The sequence below is a fragment of the Ascidiella aspersa genome, chromosome 1 (assembly GCF_963924565.1).
Source record: "Ascidiella aspersa chromosome 1, kaAscAspe10.2, whole genome shotgun sequence".
Classification (NCBI taxonomy): Eukaryota; Metazoa; Chordata; class Ascidiacea; order Phlebobranchia; family Ascidiidae; genus Ascidiella; species Ascidiella aspersa.
The window spans coordinates 6,633,728-6,654,023 of NC_139447.1; the positions used below are offsets into that span (position 1 = coordinate 6,633,728).

General features: G+C 36.8%; 1 protein-coding gene across 1 annotated transcript; it reads left to right on the forward strand.

Annotated features, from left to right (window-relative positions):
* The first annotated feature begins 181 nt into the window (after nucleotides 1-181).
* On the forward strand, nucleotides 182-9,192 carry LOC146166813 (large ribosomal subunit protein mL65-like). The gene is made up of 10 exons (XM_083391060.1): nucleotides 182-480; nucleotides 924-1,078; nucleotides 1,668-1,928; nucleotides 2,529-2,741; nucleotides 3,469-3,607; nucleotides 4,407-4,542; nucleotides 5,361-5,532; nucleotides 6,466-6,591; nucleotides 8,204-8,376; nucleotides 8,915-9,192. The coding sequence occupies exons 1-10, from the start codon at nucleotides 261-263 to the stop codon at nucleotides 9,048-9,050; spliced, it is 1,731 nt and encodes a 576-aa protein (XP_083247186.1). The 5' UTR covers nucleotides 182-260; the 3' UTR covers nucleotides 9,051-9,192.
* The last annotated feature ends 11,104 nt before the right edge of the window (nucleotides 9,193-20,296 follow it).

Here is a 20,296-nt window from a genome sequence, read left to right on the forward strand (position 1 = left end):
GTATGACAAAGAAAAACAAAACAAAAAAAAACATTATTTTTTTTAAACAAAACTTGGAATGGCAATGAAGTCATACATTTATAATTTATTCGAATTACTTGTGATGGTCACTAACATAAAATAGTCAAGCTTTATTTTTAACAGTTATCCCAACTTTTGACATGTTATTTTAACAGGTTCACTATAATAAGATATCATGTGAATGCAAACTATTATCTACTAGAAAACAAATATTTACCAGTGACAGAATAGTATTCATCATGACCCTATCACTGAGTGCAATGGTGGTTAAAAATCACCACCATGCAACATTGCTGGTTTGTCGACCATTATCTACAAGCAACAGGTTGTCAGATCGCAGTGAAAGGTTTTTAAAGAAACCATTTATCAACAGAAAGTGGAAACGACTTGCCCAGACCCCGCTGAACAAAGACTGTTATTATCCACTTGTCGTAGCTCAAAAGGCAAGAAAGAAGTGGGGTAAGCATAAAATGCATTTTGTTTGGCATTTACAAATAACATATTGGTAACCATTGTTGTTTTATTTTGTTGTGCTGTTCAAATACAATGTGCAAATTGGACAGCAATTTGCCTGTTATAATTAGGGATACAAGAACTTGAATAGCAAATAACATCCACTTAAATAGCAAATAACATCAACTTAAAATTGTTCAGTGAAAGCCGACCTTGTCTATGTGGTACTTTAAATGCGGGCAGACTAGTATTTGATCAAAATATTTTTTAACCTTGAAATCATAAAAAAATGCTCTGCATAAGTTCCAGCCATTTAAATAGGATGTTGAACTCATACTGGCTTTTAGTATTCAATAAGTACTTCTCAAACAATATCACTACACTAATATGGTGTTTGGTGTTGCAGGCATAGAGAGGCAAACTATAAACTTTTCTTTTCGATTCATCAGAATATCCCGTTGCGCCAGACCAGCGAGCTTCATGGAGACACAGTCAATGGTATGACCCACATTATCAAAGATGGGTGTCAAATGCTCCAGAAAAGTCCAAAGAGTATAACCTTCTTAAAAAGGAAAAGAGGACTGCATTATTTGAGGCCTACAATGTAAATATTTTCGTTTTACCTATCTTTTTGTTTTAAACACAATTTTTTTTATACATTACACCTTACTTTTAAGACTAAAATTAAAAAAAAATATAGATATATGTTTTTTGATTTAGAATTGTTATTTTATTTTGGTTATTATTACAGTTTACCAATAATATCCGACAATATTTTGGTTCAATTTTATATATTGATAATATGACGGTATCGATAAATAATTTTTGACTGGCATTGTAGCTAATATTTCACTACAAAAATATGATAGGCTTGTTCCTTAATAACAAACAAATATCCATTTTTTTGGCCAAGTTAATATGCAAGATAAAAGTTTATTAAATTCAGCTAATAAAACTGAAACGTTATTTGGATTTTATGTGTAATTAATTAAAATTTTACCATATTTTTGTACAAGAAATTGTTATCGGTATGAGGTATCAATCAGAAAAAAATTGGATATATATATATATTGGTCAGAAAACGTGATAATGGTTGATCTCTATTCATTATCTGGGGTGTGGACCGGAGAAAATACAATCTAAAAATGGTGAATACGGTTATTTTTACATGAATTAATGTTTATTTCATTTAGACAAAAGAGCTGTTGGAACTTTTGTTGAAATGCTCTTTAAAGAAGTACATCATAAAGCCATTCGACCACGAATTTGCGAGTTCCAACTTGTCCTACTACTACCAGTACTTATCCAACACTAAGTATATTCACGGAATGCCCTATTGTATTGAAAACGCTAATGTCTCTGAAGAGAAACTGTCACTGCTTAGAAGTTTTGTTGAAGACCAGTTGATGTCAAAATTTCATTCCAGTCACGAGTCAATAGAGGACCCAATCACGGTAAGTTGCATTTTAAGGCTTTATTATCAGGTTGTTATATGTTTCTTGTATACACCTGACTTCAAGTAGCAGGTCGCTAAAAATTCCTGTCCTTTTTTAACTCTAGGCAGAGTCAGTTCACTTGGTTGATATTGCACGTTGAGTGTATTCACAAATCTCAGTATAAAATAAATTATAATTTAACACTGTGATTCAAGCCGCTAGTATCAAACAGTATCCAATCAAATCGCATATAGTAGAATAAAATCGCAAGTTGCCAATCCCACTCGCTAGGGCATTAGTCGTATGTCAGTGGACACCAGTCATGTGTATAGTGACGCTAAGTTGAACAATACACTGGGGTAAAATAGGAAAATTACTTCATAACGCTACAGTTGCAACTTGCAAGAATTTTTAAAGCAATATGTTTATGTTTAATGTACAGCAAAATATGAGTGTTTATTGTATTTGAAACATCCCTGTTGTTTCATTTTTGATCCTGGAATGTAACCACCCTTTAAAACTGTTTGCTAACTTAGTATTGTAAATTTGTAGTGTAGTAACAAATTAGTAATTTACTGTTCATTTTAAATAGTTGCTTATTTCTTAAATCTGAAACAGAGGAAGCACAAAGAAACCAAAGACATTTTTCAAGCGATCTTCCATTTTTTAATAACTTTGGAATCAAAAGACAATCCTCGCATGACAGACTGTGAAGTTGACTACAATCAGGAAAACTCAATGTTCTGGCTAAGGGGCAATGGTTTCTTAAAGTGGACCATTCCCGGAGAGCCGCCGGTTCTTTTTCAAACCCACGACAACCCTCTACTACAAGTAAGTATTTCAGTCAAATTTGAATACTTGATTTGAAGGGATGCCGCAAAAAAAATAGCAGTTTATCCAAAAAAACAGTTGTTTTGACATCACAGTGTTTTATGTGCCATTAAACCGCACTTTGACACATCCTATAAACAGAGCTTTGTACTTATGTGTATCAAATTGCCTTGCTTTAATGCCATAGAAGGTTTATGTAATATTTACTGAAGCATTTTTATAATTGCGTCATGCGAAACCTATATGTGGAACAGACCTATTTTCTCATTAACAGTAAAACATGGGACAGAACTTTTCTTTATATTAAAGGAATATATATATATATATATATATATATATATATATATATATATATATATATTTATTAAGAAATAATGGAATAGTAAGTTTTTAAACAAAAGACTTTTGATTTATTTTTGCACCCCCTCTAAAACTACAACGCATGTAGTTCCTTATCTTCTTTACTGCCAAATCATTAAAAAACATTGCCTAAACCGAAACATTTGAAAACAGAAATATTTGTTCATTTTTTTGAATGTTTTCTATTTTTATAAAACAAGTACGCATCTCTTATAAAGGTGTATTTATAAAAGACAATCACTGTATAAGCAATATTTTATCTCATATCAGTGTCATTAAAAAACTGTGTTTTGGTAATAGATTAAATAGCTATTATAAACCACTCGTGGTTTATTACATTCTTTAATTTGTTTGTGTTCTTTACCAGATACGGAATGCAAACCAGCTGCCAGAGTTTTCCAATTGGTTGGGGGAGTTTTCAATGCAGGGTGAAATTCCCACTTTTCCAAACACCCCACATGTATTTGGTGTTCTAAGGCGTCAGTATAGGAATTTAATTTCACCAGGTAGGTTAATTGTATTGTGTCAGCAGTAGGGTTGTGCGATAATATTGGTTCGGAGCCGATACTTATGCCAAGTGGAAGTATCATTTCCCTTCTGATACTAGGCTGATATCTGTCCTGATCTGATACCAATTTATTATAGTTATTTTAGCTATGATTTGTAATACAACGCCACAATTTCTACATTGAAAAGTGAATTTGTTAAAAATAGTCAGTTAACAACAGAAGGTAATTAAACCTCTTTACGCTAAAGCAAAGTATAGCTAAAACCTGATTAAAAATACATTTGAACGTTTTAATTTCATCAATTTTGATTATTTGAACATACTATGATTTCATTGATATCGAATCAGATCACGATACTTTTACCCAAATATCAGGTATTGGATCCAAATGTCAAGTATTGGACATCCCGACTTAACAGTAGTTGCAACTTTTGTAGAAAGTGTTTTTCAAGGTTAAAACTGTTGTATAAGGTTGAAAAACCGTTGTATCCTAAGATTTTTTTGGTAATTCTAAAGTCTAATTACATTTGAAACAAAGGCGAAAAATAGAGTCCTGTATCATGAAAAAAAGATATGTTTGTTAAGTGTAAAATTTAAATCTCATCCACGGTTTAATCTGCCATTATTATATGAAGGTGTAATAGAAATAATTAAAAAAATAAAATAAAAATGCCATAGTTAATCTAGTTTATGTTTGAATAAACCTGTTAAACTCTCACTGTTATTCATATTTAAATGACATAATAAATCCGTGCGAAGCACATTAAAACGAAAACTAAAAGTATGCTTTTTATCAGGTTATCCAGAGTCTTCTGGCGATGCCCAATACAATTATCAAATAGCATTGGATAACAGAAGATTGCATGAGTTCACTCCTCCCATTTATAACGAGGCGCCGTATGGACACACCCAGTTGCATGTTCTTCCTGAAACGTATGTTATTTAAATAAGTAAAACCTGCCACAATTCAAGCGTATGTAGTTATGCAAAAGCAGTGTCTGTATAAAGTGATTCTAGCAATTTATATTTTGTTGTAGAGAAGACAAAGTCGAAATATTTATTACTCAATATTCAGATTCTTTTCCTCCATCCTCTGTTATTGAAAGCTGCCCTATATAGTTTTTTAACTAAACTATTTAATTGTCTCACTAAACTATATTTAGTTAAAAAAAGTACATTTTTACAACTATTAGGTTTTCTAAAATAAAAATGTCATAACTAATTTTTTTTTTTTTATTTTTTATTTTATTTTATTTTTTTTTTTTAACCTTTTCCTTCTGAAATTTTTGTATAAAAGTGTAAAATATAAAAGTTTACGCAAACACTTTGGGTCACATATTTTAGACGAACTGAACGAATTTTAAAAGAAAAAAAATGCAGACATAAGCAACAGTGATATATGTCATTATGTATATTAGGGGGAAAGGAAAGGAGTGTTGATAAAAAGGAGATGATATCATATTTTGTTTTTTGGCCCATTGTAAAAAATAGTTCTGGCAAAACAAGATTTTGGGACACAAATATATTTAAACGGGCTACTTTTGTTTTAAGGGGTTTACATAATTGTCGTCTTTAAAGCTACACCATTTTCCACCACCTTTGGCGAATACCGTAAAAAAGTCAAGTTAATTTTGTTATAAATTTTGGAATATCTTTGGAAGACTTTTTTATCAGATTATTTATAGAAGTCAAAATAAAGACTCATTGTTGATAATGACAAACTAAAATGAGAGTGACTTACTTTTTGTCAGGTACACCCGAGAATGGTACGAGGATTGCATGGAGCACGGTGACATCACGCCCGAGATAGACGAGCACCTTAAGGCCCTGGGTATTATGAGTGGATGGACTTGGAACGCTGCGCAGGCCACCTACGACATGCACTGGATGGACAAGGACATTACCAAACCCTACTGCTCACAGGTAAATATTTTTTGTCGATTTAAAAAAAATAATTTGGTGGTATATTTTTGGCAGAATATTGTCAGCCTTCTGGTGACGAGCATTTTGGGACCGAATTCGTCGTTTTTTTGGTCTCGTTTGTAAAGTCAAATGCTGTGTTGGCTAATCAAATGAATGCAGCTTGCCGTGTTTAGGCAACTGTAGAATACAGCTGCCATGTTTAGGCAACTGTAGAATACAGCTGCCATGTTTAGGCAACTGTAGAATATAGCTGCCATGTTTAGGCAACTGTAGAATACAACTTGCCATGTTTAGGCAACTGTAGAATACAGCTGCCATGTTTAGGCAACTGTAGAATATAGCTGCCATGTTTAGGCAACTGTAGAATACAGCTGCCATGTTTAGGCAACTGTAGAATATAGCTGCCATGTTTAGGCAACTGTAGAATACAACTTGCCATGTTTAGGCAACTGTAGAATACAGCTGCCATGTTTAGGCAACTGTAGAATATAGCTGCCATGTTTAGGCAACTGTAGAATACAACTTGCCATGTTTAGGCAACTGTAGAATACAGCTGCCATGTTTAGGCAACTGTAGAATACGACTTGCCATGTTTAGGCAACTGTAGAATACAACTTGCCATGTTTAGGCAACTGTAGAATACAGCTGCCATGTTTAGGCAACTGTAGAATACAACTTGCCATGTTTAGGCAACTGTAGAATACAGCTGCCATGTTTAGGCAACCGCCAACTTCAGTGCGAAGTGTTCCTTACTATTCGTGCTTAAAAATATAATAAATTAAAAATGTGTGGAAACGGCAACAAGATTTTTTGTGAAATGGATTTCTTATCTATTTATATTTTTAAATGTATTTTTTTGCACCAACCGTTCAAAAACTTAACGCCTCTAAAGATCACCTCTGTGTAGCCTTCTTGTAAATCCGTTTTGTGTAGGACATCGTGACCGACGGCCAGTGGATTTCTTTCTACTGCTACCAACTCAACACCATCGCAATAGACCCGGAGAACGCGCCCGACAACCCGTTGAGGAACCTCTGCTACGGCAAAACTAGCATGAAGGTAAGAGCTTGCATGCCACTGCGTTGATTTTAAAAGACGAAATTTGGTTTGGCTTGGGTTGTACGATCTTAACTGTTTTGCTTTAGGGCTTAGTAACGCCCTGTTGAAAAAAAACACCCTATACGTCCTAGTTTAAAGACCTTAACAATGTCACTAAAGTCACATTATAACAGTGTTACTAAAATCACATTATAATAATATCACTAAAATCACATTATAATAAGATGTCCAAACTTAAACTGAAACCCGCCATTTCAGAGTGTTTTGAAATTATATTTTTAAAACAGCCGCAAATAATCAACAGGATTTTAGCAAAGCTAAATGATACAAAAAATGATTTTAGCTCGGATTAGATAACCTTCATTTATGCAATGTATTTCTTGTACTTTTTCCATATTTCCCTTCCATCTCGACTTGGTGTTATCGAAAGTCACGTTAGGTTGCCTTGTCCACGCGGCGCTGCTTTGCAGTTTTGTTATCAAATTTTTTACAAATCTGTTCGGCTTTCATATGTTTTTGACATTTTTATTAATTTTATTTTTACTTATGTACTTTACTTTACTTGTAGGAACTGACGATGCCAGTGTAGGCGAAATATCTATTTTTCTTGATCCTATTTCTACTCTGCTTTACTTTGAGTTTTACTGCTCGACATTACAATACAATACCTAAGTGGCCCTTTTTCAAAAATGCATTAGACCAACTTTCTAAAAGCCATAGTTTTCTTCTGGCAGCCTGTTCAGTTTCTAAACTTTTTACCGAATCTGTATTGCTTTTATTTGGTTTTAACTTTTTTATTAACTTTATTACTTTGCTACGAACATGTATTTTACTTTACTAATAGGAACTGACGATGCCAGTATAAGCGAAATATATATTTTTCTTTACAAAATGTCCGATCCTGGTTTTACTCTGGTTTTTAAAGTTCGAGTTTTCCGGTTCGACATTATAACACAATTCCAAGGTGATCCGCTTTAAAAATTCCAACTCTTCCAACAGATTTACGAGGGCGTTACACCGAGCGTAGTGTACCTCTTTTATATGTTTTTGACTTTTTTATCAGTTTTATTATTACTTATGCAGTTTACTCTACTTGTAGGAACTGACGATGCCAGTATAGGCGAATATATATTCATTTTAAAAATGTGTGAATCTGGTTTCACTCAGGTTTTTAAACTTTGTGTTTTACAGTTCGACATTATAGTGAAATACTGAAGTGGTCCTCTTTAGATAGACCGATATATCGGTTTACCGATAATATCAGCCGATATTTGGCTTCTACCGATATATCGGTATCGGTAAATGTAGGCTGATACTTCGGCTAATATTTTAGTACCAAAATATGATATAATTTTATTCTGTAGAACAAACAACTTACTCAATTTTTGATAAAAAAAATTGGGTTTTAGCATTACGCCAAGTTAACTTACAAAATAATACTTTAATATTAAATAAAGGTTTATAAACTAAAACGTTATTTGGACTGTATTTTCAATTAATTCAGGTTTAGAAAATTTTCCAGGTATATAAAAAATCGGTATCGGGTATCGGTCCAAAATAATAATATCGTTCGATCTCTATTCCTCTTTAAAAATTCCAACTCTTCCAACAGCTTTACGAGGGCGTTACACCGACCGGAGTAATCGGACTCAACGAAGAGGCGCTCGTGCTGCTCCTCAAGTTGCTAGGCAACGCGGCGCACGGTGACGCACGACCTCTGAGCGACCCGGAGGCAGTTGAGCAACACGACGCCTCACTTATTGTGCAGGAGCCCGACCCCGACTTGTAAGATTTCTGTTGACCTGGGTGACAGCTAGAATTTTGGACTTCTTGGCCTGTTTTTTTAATGTTTTTTTTAGGAAATCCGGGTTTGCGAAAATTGTGGATTTCCCGGCTTTTTGACCCTTTTTATGTTTTTTTTTGGGGGGGAAAACGGGTTTACGATAATTTTGGATTCTTTTGCTGTTTGTCCTTTTTATGTTTTTTTTAAGAAAACAGCGGGTGCACGAAAATGTTGGATCCTTCGCCTGTTTGAACTGTTTTTTATATTTTTTTAGAAAGACTTTTTACTCGTCGTTGTAGCTAACCTCATGCCTGATAAACGCTCGTTGTCCGACGGCGCATTTGTGTGCTGGATGACTTCGTCGCGTCACAGCTTCTCACATACTTCAGCAACATCTAGATTTATCATTTTAATCTGTAGTCTTTTTATTTTTATATACTTTTTACTAGTATATCTTGCTATTGGGCCAAAACACAAGGTCTAAAAAACGAAACAATCTTAGAAAAATTGTCTTAAGAACTATCTTGACTTCTATCTTAGACCAATCGAAATGCAAATGCCGTTGCACAAAGTCGAACTTGCAAGGAAGAAGCTTGAACAAGAAACAAATCCAGATCATCCAGCGCTTCATGAAAACACCTTCCCTAACCGGGTAAAAGCCTTGATTGGACTTTGAATTTTTTTCGTGGCTTTGCGAATGGGTAACAACGCTGATCAAGCAATGTGTGATGTCGCCCAGCTGTCGAACTCGAAAGATGAGCATCGCTTTTGCTGCTACAAACGTGCTTTTGATAATAAATTTTGTTCCCTATTTGTTAGGAGCTATTTCTGATGTGTAAGTGTAATATTAGGCGAAGAGTTTACAAACCACCCCGAAAATTGCAATAAGGTTTGAAAAGGTTTAAAAAGACTCGAGTTAGAACAATATCGGCTAAACCCGAGTTAAGATTTTCGATAGTAAATGACTCATTTTTAAAGGTTTGTAAATTTTAATATTATGTTAAGTATGTTGCTGGTGTTGCAAGATTTATTCGAATTATTGCCTAATTAAAAGGGTTTTGTACATCCGGTATTTTTTTAAATCCAAACTTTAACGTGCCGTATTTGTTAAAGAGAACCGTATGACCATGACATTACAGCTTTACAGCCGAAGAAAAGAAAACAGCTGCAAAAAGGTCCACTGTCATTTCGGCGAAATGAGATAAGACTTCGTATATTCTCGTTGGTAGGCGAGAAATGCGGTTTAAAAAACTCCCAGGCTGACAAGTCCTCAAAGGGCGCTTTCCAGCAAAAAATTGCGATTACAGTTTGACATAGCACTGGCAGCTGTTGCTTTTTGTTTGATGATTTTGAAGCTGGACTTCGGATTTGATGTTCAATTTCACGTTTTGATAAGCAGCAGACAGTAGCCGCCAGATAAAATAATCTATCTAGGCACACAACAAAGTTCTAGGATGTACTGTTGCTTACGGACAGTTTGCAAGCATTGAGCTAATTAGCACTGTAATTAGATGTCCAGGGTTGAAAGTCGAATAATTTTACAAAACGCAGTAAATTATTTAGAGATGACGTAAAGTCATAACAGGGCGTCTGAAGAGAGGAAGCTAAGGTTATCGTTCGATTTCGTGCGCAATTGTACAACTGGATTCTTCGTTTGGTGGAATGACCTGATGAAAAACAGTAATATAATGACTTGAGTAAGTCTTGTAGGCAAGTGACTTGACTTGGACTTTATTTTGTCAAATAACTTGGGTCAAAATTAAGTGTTGTTATCAAATATTTAAATATTGACTTTCGTGTTAATGACTTGACTTGAAATGTTTGTTTTTTTGCAAAATACTTGCCTTTGACGGAAGTCATTTTACAAATAACTTGACTGGGATTTTAAAATGTTTAACTCCATGAAAAAGGCATAGTGCCTCGTAAAAAAGAACATTGTTTTACTGGCCCGGCATACCTGCATAAATCCCTTAATCGGAACGCCGCTGCGGACCGTATGGAAGATGTGTCGAACTTTTAGTTCAGTACCTCAGCTACTGATCCGTTTTTAACAGTATGAGGAACCATATGTGCGAAAAAGTAGCAGAATTCGGGTAAAAGTCAATTGTCGTTGATTAGTATATTCGCTGTTTTTAAGACTCCAAAAGAAACAAGGACCGCTGTCTGCTAGTAAAAAAACTTTATTTTGTTTTTTCCCGAAGCCTTAAATGACCTGAACGACAGCGAGCTAACATGTAATTTTACGTGTCTTCGTATACTATACTTTATAGTGCACACTTCGTATCGTATATATTTGCACGCTAACATATATTTGAACGCTCGTACCGTATGTACTTTGCATGCTATAATTGCACAATTTTAGGCAGATATAAAAATGATAAAACTCTAAAGGGCGAATCCAGGGGAACGTGACCAAACTGTATTTTTTTACCAATTTTACCTAAATGTAAATTTTTTGACTGGGTTTAAAAAAGTAAATGCAATTTTATTTTAATTTTTTTGATATCTTGTTTTATTATACGAGCTTTCGAAACTTGACCAACTTCAGAAATAAGTGCCTTATCTGGTTTGACTTACTGTATCGGAAAACCGCACGCGTTCCACTACATAATAGATTGTTCTAACACACTGGAATGTGTTTTTTCCAGCAATTGCTAAACCGTGACATTTTATTCACACAGCAAAACCGTTTTAGTCTTCAAGATGTTTAGCTCCCAGGCTCTTCGCCATTACTAAACACCAGTGTCGCAAGGTGAACAGGTCAAGCGGTAAGGGCAAAGCTGAGGTCAAGTGGGACACTGACACTGGCCGTTTATGGTGGCCAGGTTACTATTCGCGCAACTAGCGGATTAGCAATAACAAAGAGAGCGCGATAATTGGACGATTTGCTTCGTCGAAACGAGGAAATGTGACCTGCCAAAAAAGTTGGGCGTTGCCGTGACTCAAAACTTACTGCCAAAAATATTTTTTTTCGGAACAGCGAAATAAAATTTAAATTTTTGAGAGTTGACTATAACTGACCTAAAACAAACCCATTGAAAGAAAAATGGTATAGAGGCAAAAAAGGTCCATTAATAAGTCAAAGGTGTGTGATTATTCACTTTGAAACGTAGGATTTTAACCCGTCACTTATAACTCTCTTCGTATCCGCCAATAGCAAAACCATCGCGCTCGCAACAAATCGATCAATATTGGCGCTCGAGTTGGCCAGCAACACCAAACTTAGCTTGATAATAAATTGCAAAGCCAAAAAGATCGACACCATCTTGATTATTAAGACGTTTCGATACGAGCTTGTATCATCAACACCAAATTTTCTATCGAAAATTAATCAGAGAATCCCAAAAGAACCAAACATCCCGAAAATCAGCATAAAATATCATTAAACTCAAACGTAACAATTGTACTTTCGTTTTACTTGCCGGCAAAAAAATGTCCTCTTTTTGTGTGCTGAAAATATGGTAGCCCTATCGTAGACTACAAGCATTTTGTGGGAAAAATGTTTTTTGCAAAACTATTTATTCTATGACTCGATTGTTACGATAACCGCACGACTGCATCTCGTCGCGCTATTTTCAAGTTTATAACATAACGTTTTAGCAAATTTATCTTTTTATTGTTTGAAAAGTATTGAGCGGCGAAAAGTTAACCCCGGTTCGAAAAAAATCCAGCGCATAGTATTTTGTGCCACTAACGGCGACATAGCACCGTATGGCGCGGTGTGCCGCAGCGCAGCCATTACCCCAATTTGCGGGCGTCGTGGTTTTTCTCCCGATGCGTAGCGTAATGAAAGGTTTGTCAGCGTCATTTTTGTTATCGTGCAAACCGCAAGGTATGGCCGAGTTCCAGCGTTGCTTTCGGACTTTCGTCGTCCACGAGAAGTCATGAAATCTCTGCCATGATTACGAGGGCCCGATTCAAGCTGCTGTGTTGTGTATTCACGCAACTTTTATGTGTTTGCTGTTGTAAGTAACTTTGTCGTTATATATGCCTCTACTAAGTCGCTGGCTGTATATCGTTTCCGCTCTTTCCCGAAAAGGTACGCCGTCGGCTTATGAAGATAAATATTTAAGTGAAAAGAGTCAGGAGTTGAAATGGTCCACATAAAAAATGGCATGTATCTAGCTGCAGTTTTTGCTAAAAAAAACATATACCTCTGGATTCATAGACTAAGAGTGCTCAGTGGAAACATCAGTAATATTACTTCAGATTTTGCCTTGCACACCAACACAAGTTTGATCTATTACACTACAGAATATTTTAGAATGCATAATTTTTAAAAAATGGTTTATTTTTCAAAACTGGTTTAGTAATATTACATTTTTTTGTAACAATATGTAAAGAACAAGTGGCCATATATATACATATTTACTTATCTCTTTATTCTTTAATGCAGTGTCCAGTCATTTGCACTTGTATTGCTTTTCAAAAAATAACATTTACTTTTATTATATTCATATTAGGCATTGTTTTAAACTCATAAATTCCATGAAGCTTTGTTTCTTGAAAAAAAAAATCATATTTTTAGTTTGTGTATTAAGTTTAAGAAGGAAACAAGTGTATTTATAATTTTTACCAAGTATTTTTTGGGTGAAAAAAAAGTATGTTTATTGTTCAGAAACACGCTTGAAATATTTTACTACGAACAGCAATGAGTGTCAGGGTTTTTTTTGCAACAAAATATATTAGTTGCTCAATAACAAACAAAAACATGGTAAAAATGTAAGTGGAAAAGACAATCTGCAATCTTTTTAAAAACCTATTATTCAGATTACCAAAAAGATTGGAATTTTAAGTAGCTACTTTGAGTTTCACTAGTAAACAATTATTTTTTGACATTTTTTATCTAATTTTACATGATATTAAACTATGATTTAAGACATTTTCCCAAACAGTTTCTATATTTTATGATGTGTTTACTGGTATATCGCCAATATGCAGATTAAATTAAAAAATAGATTTTTGTAAATTATGCACTACTATATGTAAGTATTTTCAGCATTTTTTCTTAAATATCATGGAGAATAAAGTGGTTTTAATGATGCTTGTTTTTGGTGGTCATGAAGTATTGCTAGCTTTTAGAACAGTTTGTTTGTTAATTCGGTTCAAATTGAAACTGTTACAGAGGTTTCTGACACCTGCTTTTAAAATATTCCATTTTTCTCATTGTTTTTTACTTGTTGTTAAACTGTTAAAGGTTAAATGTCAGGTTTGTGTGTTTTTGTATCTTATATGGATGGTGAAATTTTAAACTGTCCAACATAGTTTTGAATTTTTTCGCGCTGATCTAATAGTATTTTAGTGCACAAAACAACATTTCTCACGAAACGCAAAAAATAGTATTGTGGGGATTAGTTCATTTGTTTCTTCATACATTTACTGGAATATGGATATATATATATATATATATATACAAATTCTGATTGTAGCTAGCTTGATTTTATAAATGGGCCTAACATCTTAACTGACCTATTATAACATATGGCAAACAATATCAGGTTACATTTAGGTGTATCCAGCTGTACTATATAACATTTAGGTGAAATTTGTTTTTAGGGCTTATACATGTGGTATCTAATGCTATTGTCCGAACTGTAACATTTATATATAACAACTGCTTTCACAAGAGTCATTCTCTTGCTTTGTATCAGCTATTATTTTTAGACAGGTGTTTGATCAGCAGTAAAGTGTCTTTTATGTATCACAGCCACCAATTCCATGTCATGCTCAATTGCTCATCACACATAAACTGCAGTTTGAACTTAACGTTTCCATTAGTATTTCAGTTGCAACAAACTTCCACATGTGCGGGTTGTATTAAAATTGTTTCGATTTGCATTATAAAAATTAATTTCCGTAAGTCTTCAAGTTTTCCCCGGATTTATTTCATGTGTGCAGTAATTAAACATTTTTTTAAATGTTGGGATTTGTGTAAAAAAATTGCGTTAACTATAGATTTTAAACTGTATTGTACAATGTTATTTAAAATGCTTTTTAACCTGTTGGGGCTTATGCAGTTTATACTTATAATTTTCCCGACCAATATTGGATAATTTTTTCAACCGTACCCGTTATTCCCTAAGTCATTTGTAAATTGTGATGGATTTTTGTAAAAGAACAAACAAGATTTTCTAATTGAGTCCCATCTGCAAGAAACTAGACTAAAGTTTGTCTAATCTCTATCTAACCAAAACGCTCCCCGAAAATGTTCCAGCAGAGATCAGCCATAAGTGGCTTCACAATGCACGATCCTCATTAAAGGCACTTTGAGGTCTAAATGATATAATTAAACAATTGTGAAGTGATACAAACTCGAGGCTCCCTGAAACGTGGAAAACTATGCGAAATTCCTGACTTTTTACAGCAGTTATTTGCCCAGCCACTTTATGGGCTGGGTTTATTTCTTAGGACAATGAAGACCGACACTGCTTAAATATATATCATAAATGTTGTCAGCCCAGCTGCTATTATTTAAAAAAGTGACAAAATTATTGAAACATGTGTTAGTTCATGTACAACATGTTCAATAAAAACAATTTTTGCACATAGGCCTAGTAAACTCAGTGAGGTACATAATTTCTTAGCAAATTTCATGTAAGTAAGGGCGGTTTGCAATTAAATACAAACTGGGCTATATTTGTCTCTAGCCTTATACTAATATCACACAGTTATTGTTAAATAGCCCCAAACCCCTTTAAAAAAAATATTTAACAATTGTAAGTACAATCTGACACATTTTAAAAGCAAATCAGTTCAACAAAGATCATTTGGTTTTTAGTTTGCTTGTATTTATTTTAAATACCAATAAATAGCCTTTCCTAGTGTTTTATGAGTGTCTTGCTTTTGAGTATTTTATTGTTGCCTAAAATGTGTTCATTGGCTTTTTAAAGCACTATAGCGAATATGTTGTGAAATATATGCCTCACTGAAATACATAGTGAAATTTATGCAAATTGTTATGCGTGGAAGAAGGTTGTGTTAAGGCTTGTGTGGTATAGGGCAGTGTTTCTTAAACACGTGAATGGTTCACCCCTGGGTGAATAAAATTGTTGCAGGGGTGAACCAACCAAAAGAGGTGAATAAGGGTGAACAGTCATAAATGAATGATAGCATTGCAGTGAATCGACTTGTTAACTGTTGGTTTTTTTTTGGCTTATTGTAATAATGAAGTTGGTTTGCACTGAGTGTATGAGTGTAAGTACAAAAATTTGGTGACTGGGTTTTTTTAGCTTTATATATCTGGACTCGAAAAATTGTAGATTGCAATGGTAAAACTTAGCTTTAGTTGATCTTACCAAAAATCGAAACAACCTAAGTCATGTTGTGCTGTTATATATAGACGAGATAGTTTTATCATATCATGAGACAAGGGTGAAAGAAATCTGGAGATATATGCTACGGGTGAACAAAACTAAAAAAGCTTAAGAAGCACTGAAATAGTGTGTTTGCAGCAGCACCTATAAAACATTGACTGACTGTAAGATTGTTTATTTTTTATAACAAAACGTAGCATGCGAGAAGTACCTTGTATTTTCGATGTAGGTAGTTGCTCTGTTGTGTTGATAAGCGTGTACCGCCAAATATAGCCCACGCCGTTTGGACCGCTTGCGTTCGTAAATACTCCCCAAAACCGCACCGCTGCCAAACCAAACGTAGTTGTTCTGCCGCTGACCCGTACTCCGCATTAAATCGTGTACTTGCAAGTTGCAAATTCTGTGTGGTTAAGCGGTGCGGAAGGCAGGCGGCGAAGTCGGCCAAAGAGCCCTGCGGTTGCACGCTCAAGGCCAGCGCTAGTGCCGTTCGAATGTCAACACAAGGCCATCGTAGTAGTATTCCTGGTGCTAGTGTAGTGGCAGCAGTCATGCCAGTTGTACCAGCAAGCTTGCCTTGCCCGCCCGCCGCGTCAGCCACAAAGGTCGCCCAGTTGCGGTAAAAATGCGTGGCGGTTGGGGCATCACCATAGCCTGCCTTTAGAAGCTGACTCCTACTTTTTCAAGTCTGGGTCGGTTTGCTTCGTTTCTATAACGTTTCGTGTTAAGCCGAGTTTTCAGCCGAAAAAACGCGACTTCCGGGTTTTAAATCGACACGTTTTTGTTTTTGTTTTTAGGACCGCATACAATAACAAAAAGTCTACTCAAACAGATATGGGAGCGACTTAAAAACGGCCAATGTGGTGTGCAACAGCACCCTTGTTTGGACAGTTTTTCTTACTGGCGAGGGTAGTTCGTTGGCCCGCGGTTTGGTGAACACACGCGTGCTTTTCCTTTGCCAGTAGTTCGAATCGACTGTAAGACTATCCTTTCCGTTCGTGTTGCCAAAAACAGTTTCGAGCGCGCTACATGCTGACCCTCGCGCCCAGCTTACTTCTGGCAAAAAGGCGGGAAAGCTGTAAATTACAAACTCTCAGCTCTAAAATTTGAAATTTTTATCTAATCCCTTTGATTTGGCGCAGTTTAAACCAAATATTGAAATCACTCATTGTATTGTTGATAACGCGTTTACGTTCGAATCCAGTCGCTTACCAAACATTTTTTAAGTATCTGTGACTGGATGACGTGGCTACCTTGAAAGCAGACGGCCCTATTTGATGGCCCTGATTTGTTTAGGGCTGTGAAGTGACACTGTAACACTTGTAATATCGTTACATATACAGGTGAAATTGGTGTGATTTTTCACTTTAAAATGGATGTCAGTTAAAGCGCAAGAATTCATGTTTGCTCTGAGTACAATATATAGATAGATTTGTGTCAAAGTCAACTGCGGTTTCCTGTTGTTTTATTTTTTCGATTTAGCGACTGCGCGCATTTAGTAACACCCGAAGAGCCCTAAAAACGCGTTTTCAGTCGCTTTCGAGTTCTACGGCTTACTTGTGTTGGTGGCGACATATGTTTCCCATGCACTTGCCGTCCGTCATCGCGTTTTTACCCAGAAGATAAGCGGCGACCACTGTCCGTTGCGCGCTCGGCCGCTTGCGAAAGCGCTTAGCCGCCATCGTAGGTCCCTGCTGTTGTTGTGTCGAGAGAGCGCCAAAGATAAATGCGAGAATGAGAAAGAGAAAGAAGAAAAAACACGAGTCCGGGGGCCCGTTGCGCGCGCGGCCTTCTCGCCTTTAGCTACTGTAATGCTGTTAGGGCGGCTTGCCTTGCGCGCCGTGCAGTTAGTTTGCCTTCCCAGCGACATCTATTATTAATCCGCGGGCGGCTCGCTGCTGCCCGGGCGCGGGGACGGAGCTCGTTTGACTGCAAGAGAAAGCGACTTGCGCCTCGGGAATCTACTGGATGCCCGCGGGCGGCCGAGAAGTGCGCGAGTGCACGGCGGCCGCGCCTGATCATCGCCTGCTGTTGTGGCCACCGCTGCCGAGGCACGATTGGTCAGTCGATTGGTTTCGCTGCGCGGCGCGTCGAGAGCTTTGGGCGCGTCGCTACTTCCTCTTGCCTGTCGCTCCAAGCTGCCCAGTCGCATTCCTTTTAAAATCGCCTCGAAACGAGCTGTATCCCTCGCTCGCCCGCCGCGCCAACCTAAACTGCCTCGCAGGCGGCGGAAGGCTGCACCCATAAGCTCTGTTTTTTTGCGGCGCTGGGGAATACGCTCAATTAATTATTAATTGCGGCGACATGTTGCGGTGCCCGCCCGTCCCTTGCCGTCGAGTTGCCAGGGCACCGCAAATTGAGGATCGGGCCCCGACCGCCGTAAGACGATAGTAGCTCAAATCGCGATTCCCCGCATTTTGGGCCGTTACGTCCCCTTTTCTGCCTCTTCTTGATTGATGCATGCGAGCTGTATGTTGTTACAAAGCGCACACAGTTTTGTTTTACTCACAAATTGCGTTTCCGATGTTGATTGGTTTTATCTCAAATTTTGCGAGACAGTAACAATATACATCGATAGCAATCTCTCTTCTGGCGTAAAAGTAGTTAGAAACTACTTTACTTTTAAAACACACAAACTAACCCATGGTTATTTAATTTGAATCTTGAATCACAGTATCCCTTTGAAATTTCCGGCCGTAATATTAAAAACAACTCTGCTATTTAATATATTAAAAATAAAACCACCAGTTAAACTGTTATTTTACAAGTAGCCGAGATTACGCGGTGTCAAAATTTAAGATATTGTAATAATCTGCGGTGTTCAATCTTATTGTAGAACTGCTTATTAATAAAAACGTGTCGACGTTTTGTTTCAACTAAGCACTCCTTGGAAAATAAACAAGTCTCCAAACTGATTATGCTTGAATAAAATGTATCGTGGTGTAATGAAGTTAGAGCTGATCGCAAATAAACTGTCTACATTGTTTTTTAAGTGCAGCACTGCGCGACTAAATATGTCAAAACCATGCGAGTAAAGTTCACGCAGCTGATACTTTTTAAAGTTTGTCCTTAAGCTTTCAACGCTGTCTTAAAGACTGGCGCGTTTAGGAAAAAGGCATCTCACGTTTCAACGCTAAACAAAGGCACCGAAACGTTTTCCCGACTGAGGGCAAATGAGGTCGCTTTGGAATACACACGAATAGTATTTGTTGTTGTTGTTGGTGGTCGTTATCGCTTGGCGGTTGCTGGTGCGCCCAATTTCAAGTAACAGTTGCCGGAAAACCAACTGGCCGGTTTCCCTAAATTTTCGGAAAACAAATTAGGCATAGAGAGTGGCCTTAAATCAGTTAAATGGCACGGTTAAAATCGCTAGGTTTATTTTGCCTTACAACATGGGTGCCTTTTCTTTATTATTTGGTTAAAAAAGAGCTTTCCAAACTGGAGTCGCTAGTAGGTCCACAATCCACATCAATTTTACGTGTACTGGTAATGTACTGTTTTTTGACGATATGTAAATCTCTAAACTAACACAACAGTTCCCCGACTGATTGACACATTGCTACCATCAAATGCGTGCATAAGTAGGCAACGAGAAGATGTTCTGTTTTTCGCTGTCGTATTAGAAGGCTCGCATGATTTAAAAATAACGTTCTTTGGGCTTCTATGGCCTTGTGCCTACATGGTATTTCAGGAAAGTTTTTGACACTTTGGTGACCTAAAACTGTGCTACAGAAATTAATTTTGCACAATTATTGATAATTTGGTCGAATTCCAAGGCGTTTTTGCGCCCTGCTAGAAATCCAAGGCGTCTAAAAACGCTCTGCACACCCACGTTTGGCGCCTAAAGTTGGAAAACCCTTTCGGTAGCATTTTTTCTCCACTTTTGAAGCGATTTCGTTAAACATGGAGCCGGTAAAATGGCAGTTCCACGCCGCATGCTGTCGCCACGTTAAACAAACTGCTCGGAAGCAAGGTAGCGCTGTATATTTTTTTGCCTGTTCATCGTGTCAAGTGCTACCGGGACGGTCCCCGACCGACAGCAACAGTAGCAGCTTGTTCCGCAGCCGAAAACCTATGTACGTTTGACATGCTTGGGAGTGTGCGGCGTGTGCGGCGTGTGCGGCGTGTGCGGCGTGTGCGGCGTGTGCGGCGTGTGCGGCGTGTGCGGCGTGTGCGGCGTGTGCGGTTAATGTGGTCTTACGCTTCCAAGTAGGTCGCGGGTAAGTCTATAACCGATCCCAATTAAATTTTGTTTCTTTCCGCCACATGTCATTTTTGTTTTAATATTTTCCGATTGGCCTTTTTATAGCCCCGCCGCTTAAAAATAGTAGTTTAGGGCTATCCTTGTTCAAGTCCATGAGCAAGCTTTAGGTGGATTGCGCAACATCTTTCAGTGCATTCAGCACTAGCCGAATCACATCCTTATCGACTAAGTTTTATTATTGTAATTCTAATCGTTTGGTAAGTAATCTCCCTGCCCTTGAAAAGTACACGCCAAGTATGGAACCTTTTTTTATTTCACCCTATTGATAAACTAGGTTGTCCAGAGTTTAGTCAGAATCCTATAAGCCTCTGTCGGCGGCGATTTTTAATCATACTATAGAAACGAGTG